We start from the raw sequence: 12124 nt of genomic DNA, 5'->3' as shown, positions 1-12124 counted from the left end.
CAGAAATAACTGACTCACATATGGTGTCTATTTTAAGGGGAATTAAGACAATATATTGAGCAATAACTGCAAAACCACATGACTTCTAGCTAATGCAGCAACTACACAAATAACATAGCCAAACTCTTTATAAAAGCAGAGCTGTGGGCTGGCAGGACTGAGAGAATATTTAATTGAATGCTCATTGAACCATTTGTCAAAGAGATGAATTTTTATCTTCAGGCATATTACACAGTTGATGTAAACTCCTGGCAGGGCACTTTATTCTAAACAGAAAACAGCAAAGAGCTGAGGGTATAGCTTGGGATAGAGCACTAGCTGGCCAGTACAAGACCCTCGTGTTTAATCTCTTGCACTGCAAAATTAACAGCTGGTATCTGAGGATCACAGTTCAAAGCCAGCTAAGGCAGGAAAGTCTATGAGATGCTTATCTCCAAGAAATCACAAAAAAAAAAAAAAAGCTGGAAGGGGCGCTGTGGCTTAAGTGGTAGAGTGCTAGCCTTGAGCTAAAGGAGCTCAGTGACAGCACTGAGGCCTAGAGGTCAAGCCCCAGGACTGGAGAGAAAGGAAGAAAGAAAGAAAAAAAAAAAAACCAGAAAATGAAAGAGTAGAAGTCCTCGTACCTCAATTTCACCCAAAAACTATGGGGATAAGGGAAATTACATAGTTATGGCACTTTCATTTTGACGGTGAGTCCAAAATCTTCAGATAGTGCACTACTACCATAAAAAACATGACAGTTGGAATCACCTCATATTAAGGGGGGGGGGCCTTCAGAGGGCAAAAGAGAGCAAGATTTGGTGGTGAAGATACCACTTCAACCTTCAATATCTCTTTTCATTAAAAAGATATCAGACACAAATATAGAACAATATTACCATTTATTAAAACCTAAGTAGTAGTGAGACATGACCAAACTGTCAGGATTGATTTGAACTTTGGGGGATATTAAAACACTTGTTTTGTGTTAGGTACACTAAGATAAAACTCTTACTAAGAGCTCTTTCAGCGTTCCCAACTGCGAGCTCAATGCTTTCTCACATTTCAAATGTTTACAAACTACAGGGAATAACTGATATCACTGATCAGTATTCTGAAGAAAGCTTAATCTCAGCAGAAAACATCAGACATTTAGTTCCTCAATGTTTCTTTTGCTCACCATTAGTATGTTATGTTTCAGGGAAGGGTAAACAAAGTATGTATTTATGAGCAAACCAGGGCACACGAATCAAATGTACAGTAACCTTTAAAACAAAAACAGGCTCCTTCACAATTCCAAGCAGCATCTGTGGTTTTAGAACAGTATTGGCCAATAAAAACATGTAATGTACATATGTGATTATAAATTTTAGGAGCCAGACACCCCTTCCCCAAATATGTATTTGAGCCAATATATTCAATTATCAATGTGAAACCAATACAAAAGTTACCAATGGGATATTACATTTTCCCCTGCATTGGGAGAACTTCTCATATTCAAAAGCCTACATTGTGTGTGTGTGTGTGATGCCAGTCCTAGAATGTGAACTCAAGGGCCTGGGTGCTGTCTTGGAATTTCCTTGCTCTAGGCTAGTGCTCTACCACTTGAGCTACAGCTCCACTTCTGGCTTTGGGGTGGTTAATTGGAAAAAAGAATCTCAGGAAACCTTCCTGCCCCAGATGGCTTCCAACTGCCATCCTTGGGTCTCAGCCTCCTTACTAGCTGTAATCCTTACAGAAATGAGCTATATGTATCTGGCCCCACCTACCATGGCTACTGGTCTATCCTTACTGGTAGTTAAAATCAGTTTCATCTATTTTAGTAGGTGTTTTTTTTTTTAATTTCCCTCCAAAGTTTCCAAATCCTCTGTAAAGGAAAAAGCACCCCCAACATTCCCAAAGTTTAGCACAGAATTTGTGCACATAATTACATAATTAAGTTTTGTTGTGTTTTGTTTTGTTTTTGCAGTATTGGGGATGGCACTTAGGGCCTCCTGTAGGCTAACCAACTACTCCACCACAGAGCCACCTCCCCGGCCTAACCAAGTTTTTGTAACACGTTACAAGCATATCACTTATTATCTACTTTTATACACTTAATCTCTAGGATTAAAAAAAAACTGGCAGACATTCCTGAGTCATGCAACCCTGCAGACACCCATCAATGAGGATGTTAATCGTGGCTTGAACATCTGTCTCTCCCGTTGGGTCCAAAACAAAACCGGAAGTCTCATTTTAAGAGAAGACACGGCTTTCCCCTCCCCTCTCGGAGCCTCTAGGGGGTCAACGCCTTCCTTTCTACAGGCTCTTTCCCCCTAGTATTTTACAGGGGAGGAAGCGAACTTTCCGGGCAGCTGGGAGCTTACTGGGGGAAAGATAACTGCGAAATGCAATTTCCCTCCCCACCCCGGAGTGCGCATGACTTTATAAACACTCCCCCCCCCACACACACACACGCCCCAAGAGATGGCAAGGCTTTTAAAAAGAGGCTTTTATTTAAATTTCTTTCTTTCTTTTAATGCATGGGAACCAAAAAAGCTATACTGAGCACTGCGAGCAGCAGCCCCTGAGGTGGGCAGGGAGAGAGAGGGGTCCGCAACCCAAGGACAGGCAGGGGCGGGGAGACGAGGACCTGCGGTGCGGCCGCCGAGCTCCTGCGCATCTCCCGGGGCCCAACTAGGCCAGCCCAGGCCCTCGACGGACGTGGGGGGGGGGGTTAGGGAACCCCCTCACCTGCCGCGCCCCCCTTCCTCGAGGCCCGCGAGGACACCCCCCCCGCACCTGCCGCGCCCCCCTTCCCCGAGGCCCGCGAGGACACCCCCCCCGCACCTGCCGCGCCCCCCTCCCCCGCCCCGAGGCCCGCGGACGCCCTCCGACCGAGGTGGGGAGTCTCGGGGGCCGGCCGCGTCCCACAGTCTCCTCCTCAGGCGCTTACCGCCCCAGATGCCCAGCTTCAACTGGGATTTATCCAAGTTCTCCACGTAGTCCCCCAGGAAGCGGTTCAGCAGGTCAGCGACCACCGACTCCAGCACCATGGTGGTGGTGGCGGTGGTGGTGGTGGGTGGGGGCTCAGGCCGCGGAGGCGGAGGAGGAGGAGGAGCCGGAACCACCGGGCGCTTGCTCCGAAGGCGGCGACCCGCGCCGCGAATGACAGGCCCCTGCGGCGCCCGCACGCCCCGCCTCGCCCCGCCCCTTCGCCGCTGCGCGCGCGCGCGCGCGCCCGTGCGCGTACGCGGGACGCCGCCAGTGCGCATGCGTGTGAGGACCCCCTTCCTCCTCCGCCTCCCAGCTCCTGGAGCGGCCGGCTCCGGGAGAGGCGGATTGGACGCTGCATGGGTCTTTGAGCCACCAGGCCTGAGCATCCCTGGGAGAGGAGAGAGAAGGTCAGGAGGCAAAGGCGTGCAGGTGACCTCCCTGACCTCAGCTCCAAGGACACACACACACACACACACACACACACACACACACACACACACACACACACGCCTGAGCATCCCTGGGAGAGGAGAGAGAAGGTCAGGAGGCAAAGGCGTGCAGGTGACCTCCCTGACCTCAGCTCCAAGGACACACACACACACACACACACACACACACACACACACACACACACACACACACACACACACACACACCCTCCCACCAGCAGGTGGGGGCAACACCTGTGTTTGCATCCTGGTCTTGGCAGGCTTCCAGAAGCTTCTTTCAAGCAAGCACTGGGATGCCCGAAAAGCAGGGGGAAGGGGTAAAACCTCATCAGGCTGGCGGAGGTGGCTTTAGGCCTGGATGTGCTTTCCCTTGGAAATGCATTGCTTCTCGCCCTCCCCCAAGGTGCACTGATCCTTCACTGGCCAACCACTGCTCATGCTTCCCCCCCCCCTTGAACTAGGGGTTCTTTGTGATTGATGTCACTTTCCCCCATGCTGTCACTGCACCGTCTCAGTGTGATGAGACATTTCAAAGCGAGGCTTTTGAATACTTCAAGGACTTTTCAACACTGGTGAAATACAAACCATCCACGGACAAACCAGAGTGGGATTTTTGTTTGTTTGTTTTTCAAAGGCTGAGATACAACGGGGAAACCTACGACAGACTAAGATTACTTCTAATCATAGGCATCTATGACACGCTTTGATATGAGGGAAAGGCTAATGCCTGGAAAAACAATATTGTTCTAAACAACCCAGGTTTCTGCAAGATCCTGAAGAAAAAATTGTTAAATATAAATCCACCAGGGGCTGGGGATATGGCCTAGTGGCAAGAGAGCTTGCCTAGTATACATGAGGCCCTGGGTTCTATTCCCCAGCACCACATATACAAAAAAAGGCCAGAAGTGGCGCTGTGGCTCAAGTGGTAGAGTGCTAGCCTTGAGCAAAAGGAGGCCAGGGACAGTGCTCAGGCCCTGAGTCCAAGGCCCAGGACTGGCCAAAAAAAAAAAAAAAAAAATATATATATATATATATATATATATATATATATATATATATATAAATCCACTGGAGTCCAATGCTGGTAGCTCACGCTTGTATCATACTAAGAGATTCTTATCTCCAATTAACTATCAAAAAGTCCGAACTGGAAACATGGCTCAAGTGTAAAGGTACTAGCGTTAAGGGGAAAAAGGTAAGAACTTGAGGCCCTGAATTCAAACCCCAGTACATTAATTAATTAATTAATTAATTAACTAAATGGCCACTGGAGATAAAAAAAAATTTAAACCCAGCTACAATCAGTGTTATGCAAAATGTAAGACAGAAAGAGGCACAGTATTAGCCAGTTCTAACAACATTCACCTCCATTTTTTCATTCTGGCTATAGAAAATAATACCTTAAAAACCATTTGTTTCTTCTCTCTGACATACCAAAAAAAAAAAAAAAAAAAAAGAAGAAGAAGGCGGCACTTTGGTCCTCTTTCCTTCACCTTGAGGATCAATTAATAGCAAACCTATCCTGCATTTACTGTTTCATATATATGCATGCCATGCCAGTCCTAGGGTGAATTCAGGGCGTGGTCACTGTGCCTGAGCTTTTTTGCTCAAGAATAGTACTTTATTGTGTGAGCCACAGCTCGGCTTCCAGCTTTTTGGTGCTTAATTGGAGATAACTCACAGACTTTCTTTTCCAAACTGGGATCCTCACATCTCAGCCTCCTGAGTAGCTTGGATTATAGGCATGAGTCACCAGTGCCCAACTGTTTCCTGTGTTCTTATACCTTGAATGGGTATGGATTTTCCTCTTAACTGGCCACCTAGCCTGGAGCCTTTCCTTTCTCCAACCTGTTCACGCTAACTCCAGAGTTCGTGTCCAGAAGCACAGGTCATTCAGGTCACCAAACTACCATAATTTTCACTGCTTAGAACATTCTCTTCAGGCTGTTTCCCCCCCCACACACACACACATTCTTTCTGGCCCTGACCCTAACCCTAACCAATCCCTCCCTTAGTACACTCACACTGCCAGTACACTGAGGCAGGTGTCAAAAGAAAAAAAAGAATACATATTCCACTTGAGATAAGGCATGCTCCATGGTAAGAGAAACCAGTACAAGGACAATCATATAAGTAGGTATGGAGGATTTCACAGGTAGCTTGGCACAGTCAGGTGAATAGAGAAGGTACAGACTTGTGGGAGCTTTACTCATTCCTTATCTGTACCGCTTTACAGTTTGGACAGGATAGTGACTCACCACGCTCTTACATGATAAACTTTTTTTATGTTTTAGTTGTAGCTCATGAGCTAGCCTCTCATTGTCGTGCGGCAGGGGGAGAGCATTTTCATGGAGTCCTCAAAAAAGATTTATAAGGTAAGTAAAGTAATTGTCCCAATTTAATAGAACTAAGCTTTGGAATGTTAAATAAGTTCACAGAATCACACTGCAGTATTTAATGTGCTTTACTTCCCCTAGCACTGACACCCTTTATTTTTCTGTCAATAGTTACACAATTTAATCACTGCTGGGCTACTAGTCATTCTCCGAGATCTTACTTTCAAAGGTTAATGGCAGAATAAATAAATATATACATATATGTATATGTGGTAATTTTCATTTTTTTAATATTTAACTAAAACATTTCTGTAAAAACTTTAATATAATTAAGATTAATATATTCTAGTAAAAGCTATTAAATTTTGCTCATTCCATTTTCAGCTTGTTTGGGAATTTTAAGTGCCTCCAGTGATACCCCAAATCTTCTATACTTCGTTGAGTCAGAAATTTACAGTCCCAGTTTAAAACAAACATAACTCATGTCAAGAGATACCAAGAACACCCTAAAGTAAAGTCTTATAGGATAAAGGAAACCAGTGAAGAGGCTAACTAGTAATCGTCATTCCTACCATTATTCTCTCTTAATGGGAAGGACAACAAAGGCCATTACAAAAGTAAATGATCAGGGATTGAACAGTAAAAGCAGATATTAAAAGCAAAATATTTCTGTTAAAAATTAGTCACAGTTAGAGGACACTTAAAGAATAACTCCTCAAAAGAAAGAAGAAACAAATTTTCATTCAGGAAACATCCTACCACTTGAGCCACAACACCATTCCTTTCTGCTTTTGGTTTATTCATGTAGGGTCTCAAGCTTTTTTTTGACTGGGCTAGTACAGAAGTATGATCTTCCTACCTCTGCCTCCCAAGTAGCTGGGATTACAGATGGGCCCTACTAGGCCTGGCCCCTTCATAGTTCTCCCTCCCTTCTGTCCCCCCCCCAACACACAACTGTCCCCCCAGCTGGAGAAAGATAACTATAAGCCATAACACCAGGGACTTAGAAAGGTTAACCAGGAGAGGAACAGGAGAGGACAGATCCTAGACATGATGCCTCACTGCTAAGTATATTCATCTTATTGTGCTTTAGAGTACTAGAACTCATGCCACCTATCTAACATTGTACCTGTTGTCCAACCTCTTCCATAATCTTGCTTTGGAATGTTGTTTCCCTTTACTCTTGAGAACCCTGGCAGCCTCAGTGGTTAGGTCATTTACTTATGTTCCCCTCACAGAATTGTTTTTTAACTTCATTCCTGGATGTTCCTATAACTACCAATAGTCTTCCTCTGAGTAGATTTGTGTGTTCCAGGCCCTTGGCCTGACCCTGTTACACCATCCTCCCAAGAACTGATGGCTCATGCTTCCGTGTTAAGTAAAACATAAGGCTTATTGTGATCTCAAGGAACTGGGCACGTGAGTGCCCAACTCACCTGTTTTGAAGAAATACTGTACAGGAAATGCTCCTACAGTATGACTGAAGAAAGTGACCTGTTAATAAAAAAAAAACAAAAGCAAATCTGCCTTGCCTGGCAGAAATGTTTTTAAAGGAATCTCTGCATGACTCATCTAATCCTTAGCCAAGCAAACCTTCATAATAACAGGATTATTAGAGCCCCATTCTATGTATGTCACACTTGTGGTGTGTCAGGCCAGAGATATCTCTCTTTTCCTTTTCTTTTTCTTACTGTTTCATCCTGTTTTGATAAATGGATCATTGCTAAACTTCCATTTTGTAAACTTCCTCTTTTGTGAAACCCCTCAACATGCTTTTTGTCAAGGATTTTGAGTTCCTGTGATTCACACACAAAAGCTGAGGGTTTATCTCCCCTTCCCTCTCACCAGGGAAGTCTTTCTTTTTCCTTTCCTTCTCCTGGTAATAGAAGGACAGAGAAAGAGGATGTAGGGTAAAAAATGGTATTGAAAAAGTCTAAATTTATAGTTGGCCTAAGCAGTCAGAGGGTTCATTTTGAAATTACGCTTCCTAAATCACATATAAGTTGCACAAATTAATCTACATGTATTTTGTATGCTATGTAGAAACATTTTTTCCATCTCTCATGAGCACCTGTTTTATCATGAGCTATGTGAGAAACAGAAATATATTAAGAATTATCTCCTCTACCTACCCAGAAACATGGAAAATGGGATGAAGTAACAGAGAAGTGGCAAGTCTAGGGGAGGGAGAGGCAGTCTCGGAGCTCTCTCTAGGTCGGACAGATGGAGCATCCTTCGAATAGCTCACTTCCCCCTCTCTACCTCCAACTCCCTCCCGTTCCCTCACACACAGGATGCTTTAGAAAGCCGGTTAGTTATATATGCCCCTAGACTGGAATCCTGTGTAAAGAAGCGACTGCTGGTTGAAGGCCTTTCCTGAACCTTCTAAGCATACAACAGGGTGAACTTCCTGCCCAGCTCCCTCCTGCAGGTGTTTGCATCACAACTAGCCAGTCCCCCACACCATGATGTCAGGATGCCAGGATCCTCTGGCTCCCCATTCATTTTGTGTCTTTGCTGCCCATCTCTTTCAGGAGAGCCATTTTGTTCCTAAATCACAAAAAGATCCTAAATCTTTTGGGACAGCAGAGAGCAGCATATTATTAGAATATAGATGACAGTCTATCTAGTCATTCCACCCAGCCCAACTCTTCCCATTGATGGAGCTAGTGCTTACACTATCATGTTACCCAGATAGAAGGAAGTTTGCTTTTCAGGACATAACCTCATGGGGAAGAATGATGAAAGGGGAGAATGATACTGATCAAGATGCTTTGTTCTCATCAACTGGACATACTGCATGGTAACTCCTTTGTGCACCTACTTAACGATAATAAAATATGTTTTTTGAAAGGACATATTCTCAGAGTCCTTGTTGCTGTCACCTCAAGGCTGCTCAGGCAGGAAGAGAGTTAAAGCTGATTGTGGCTTCCTTCTCTGCAGGCTGCAGAGGGGACTGGCAGGCACAGTGGCTCTTCTGCCACTCCTCTGCCTTGACTGCTTGTCACCCTTGCACAGCAGAAGTTCCCAGGGGTATGGAGGTGGCTCTTCTCTTTATGGAGAGAGTCCAAGTCCAATTGGCCAGGTACCATCCCTAGGCTGTTGTCTCATTGAATGTTCTGTTCTGCAAAGACTCCTGGATCCTACATGAATCAAGAGGCTAAGACATGGAAGATTGGATTCAAAGCTGGCCAAGGCAGAAAAGTCTGTGAGACTTCATCTCCAATTATCCAGCAAAAAGCTGAGTTGGAGGTATGGCTCAAGTGGTAGAGCACCAGCTCTGAGCAAGAAAAGCCCATCTTTTTACTTAGGTGGGAAACTGATAGCTACTCACTTAGAAAATTAAAGCCAGTTGAACACTTCACTGGTATTTTCTTGTTGAGTGAAAATCTGTAAGAGCTTTTTGGCTATTAGACACCTCATCTTATCTGTACTCAATGAGTACCTCTTCCTTTAAACCTGGAGTGATTGTTTTCCAAAAAAAAAAGATGGTAGCACTTCTTAGACACCATGCCACTATAACAAAACCCTCTGTTCACGCAGACTCCATGCAACATGTTGTTAGTAGCTACGAGCTGACAGAATGAGCTTTATCATGATTTCTCCCATAATTTCCACATCAGATTTCTCATCAGATGCCTTGGATGAGAAGGCAGTGATTTGAGACATTTGGTAATGAAGGACAAAACCTTCGGCCAAGAATCCTGTTACCAAATTATCTCAACAATAGGAGAGAGAAGCTGAGGCATTTCCATGAGCCTCTGCCCCTTTGTGCTGCTGGGATAAAATAAACTAGGTGATTTGAAAACAACAGAAATGCATTACAATTCTGGAGACTTAATCTAAGACACAGAGAAATTCCATGTGTAGAAAGGGCTTGCTTTCTCCCTGTAAATGTTACTTGTGACTGTTTCCTTACCACCTCGATTTAGCAAATGAGGTTTTATTTTATTTGCTTTAGGAATCTCTTCCTCCTTCTCCCATTAGTTTTCCTCCTCTTCTTACTTTGAATGAGAGACTCACTAGAGCCCAGGCTGGACTTGAACTTTTGATCTTCCTTCCTAGAATGTGTGTGTGTGTGTGTGTGTGTGTGTGTGTGTGTACAATTAATAATAACTGGTTGTGAACCCACGCATAATGCCTTCTTGGCATGTTCATACACATCTTTTTAACTCCCACAACAATCTTATGTGGTAGACATGACTGTCTCCATTTAACAGTGGGCTCAGACAGGCTAATAAAGATGATTAACAACTTCTCACACCAGAGCCTTGATTCTGTTCTTCCTTATTATTATAACCCAGGGTTCTCTGTTCACACAGAACTAATAGCATCTTGCCTCTTGAGAAAACCTTAAGTCCGAAAACATGCATATGGAATTCAGGTGTATAACTCAATAATTATTCTCCTATAGATTTTAGCCCTGGCCCAAGAATACTAGCTAGAAGTAGAGGCAATATCAAGACAAAAAAAAAAAAAAAACCTAGTCAAATCATGGTAAGCCCCGAAGCCCTCTCCAATCTTGCCTGCCAAATTAAACATAAAACAGTCTTCAAAAGTCTCTTCCTGGGCTGGGAATGTGGCTTAGTGGTAGAGTGTTTGGCTGGCATACATGAAGCCCTGGGTTCAATTCCCTGGTACCACATAAACAGAAAAGGCCAGAGGTGGCATTGTGGCTCAAGTGGCAGAGTGCTAGCCTTGAGCAAAAAGAAGCCAGGGACAGTGCTCAAGCCCTAAGGCCAAGGCCCAGGACTGGCAAAAAAAAAAAAAAAAAAAAAAGTCTCTTCTCAATCCTCTTCTCAATCAGCCAACTGGAACTTAAATATGTCATCTTCTCCAATCTATCCTCTTCTGATGGATGAACACACCTGATAAGATCTGGGATAGCCTAGATCTACCTTCCTAGCATGGGGACTGGAAACCAGGAAGAGTCAGTAAATACTGCTTTTGAATGAATGAATGAATGAATGAACCAATGAGCACTTGTTTTCTCTAATAATAAATATAACATCTGGCATTATGCAATCGGGTTCTTTGGTATATTCTTCATATACATTATTTTATGTGCTAAGCCTATAGTACTCCTAATCTTACATTTCACATGGAGGCTCAGAAAAATTAACTTGCCTATAATGAGCACTGCATTCTGGAGTAAAAATTAGATATGATTCCAGGCCCAGTTTCTTATGAAGCTCCCACTATATTGAAACATTACTACTATGCAATTGAGCTCTTGCAGGCATGGTACATAATTTTGTAAATTACTATATTACTTCAATCCACTAAGCAATGAATTTACTACTCATTAGCAGGCTTTATTCCCTCCATCTTCCATCACCTTGTGACCATGTAGAAGTTATTTGACCTCTGAAACTCAGTTTTTCACTTCTACAAAAGGGAGCATCAAAATATGTGGGGCTTCCGTGACAATATGAGAAACTGTAACTCATGTAGCCAGTGCCCACATGTGCCCTATCCTGAAAGCACTTTTGAATTTAGCTAAATTCAACATTAGAGAAGTCATTCACTTGCAAGACAGCTTCCAAACACCTCAGATCCCTTTCAGCCCTAGCTAGCTGGAAGGAACTCTTTAACAGAATGACTACCAGGTTTCAAAAGAAAGGAAGAGGGTCTCCTAAGTGGGCACAACTTACAGGGTGCTTCCAAAGGACAGTTCCAGACAGCCCGGATGCATGAAGGAGTACATTGTCCTAAACATAACCCACATGGATTTTTTTTAATGAGCTTAAAAAATCAAGTAGAATACAACGAAGTGCCCTAATCTCAAGTGTACACTGGACCATTTTTAACACAGGGATACACCCGTGCCACTCCACCCAAGTCAAGATATGGAACATTTCCGGCACCCTGCAAGTTGCTCCCTAACCCAGAGTGACTTAAAAGCAACCAAGTGCATCCAACATCACAAGGGGAAACCAGAACGTAAGTAAAGAGCTTCCAAAGGTGGAGAGCAGGGAGGTTGGGCTGCCTGTGGGAAGAGATTTCACTTAAAGAGTCAGACAAGGCGACTCTGCCTTCTGTTGAATCTCCGAGGCGCTGCTCACGCGCGCGCGCGCGCGCGGGTGGCCACGTTCATTCTAGACTTAATCCACTTAAGCACATTTGGACACAAATATATGCCGGGTTTCCAGAGGGGTGGGTGGTGTGGAGTGGGGTGGGGGAGGGGGGAGAAAATGCCTCCCACCAAAGGTGGAGGAAAGTACCAGCTCCTGGATCTGCTCAGCACATCCAGCCACGTGGCAGCGGGCTAGAGGAGGGCCTGGCGTCAGGTTACCAGGCAGCGACTGGCACAGCCTCTGGTTATAAAGGCTCCGACCAGCTGTCCTGGACACGGGTGCTGAATCCCGCCTCTCTCCTGCTTGA

At 44.4% G+C, this 12124-nt stretch overlaps 1 protein-coding gene across 4 annotated transcripts in view; it reads right to left on the bottom strand.

Annotated features, from left to right (window-relative positions):
* Vps13c (vacuolar protein sorting 13 homolog C) overlaps positions 1–3113 on the bottom strand; it is a 137791-nt gene extending 134678 nt beyond the window's left edge. For all 4 annotated transcript variants that reach the window (XM_048332995.1, XM_048332996.1, XM_048332997.1 and 1 more), the window contains exon 1: positions 2915–3113. In XM_048332995.1, the coding sequence (XP_048188952.1) occupies positions 2915–3014 (100 nt within the window). In that variant the 5' untranslated portion in view covers positions 3015–3113. The remainder of the gene's footprint in view (positions 1–2914) is intronic.
* Positions 3114–12124: the final 9011 nt, after the last annotated feature.

This window comes from Perognathus longimembris, chromosome 23, assembly GCF_023159225.1.
Source record: "Perognathus longimembris pacificus isolate PPM17 chromosome 23, ASM2315922v1, whole genome shotgun sequence".
NCBI classification, from domain to species: domain Eukaryota; kingdom Metazoa; phylum Chordata; class Mammalia; order Rodentia; family Heteromyidae; genus Perognathus; species Perognathus longimembris.
This window is presented reverse-complemented; position numbering and strand designations above follow the sequence as displayed.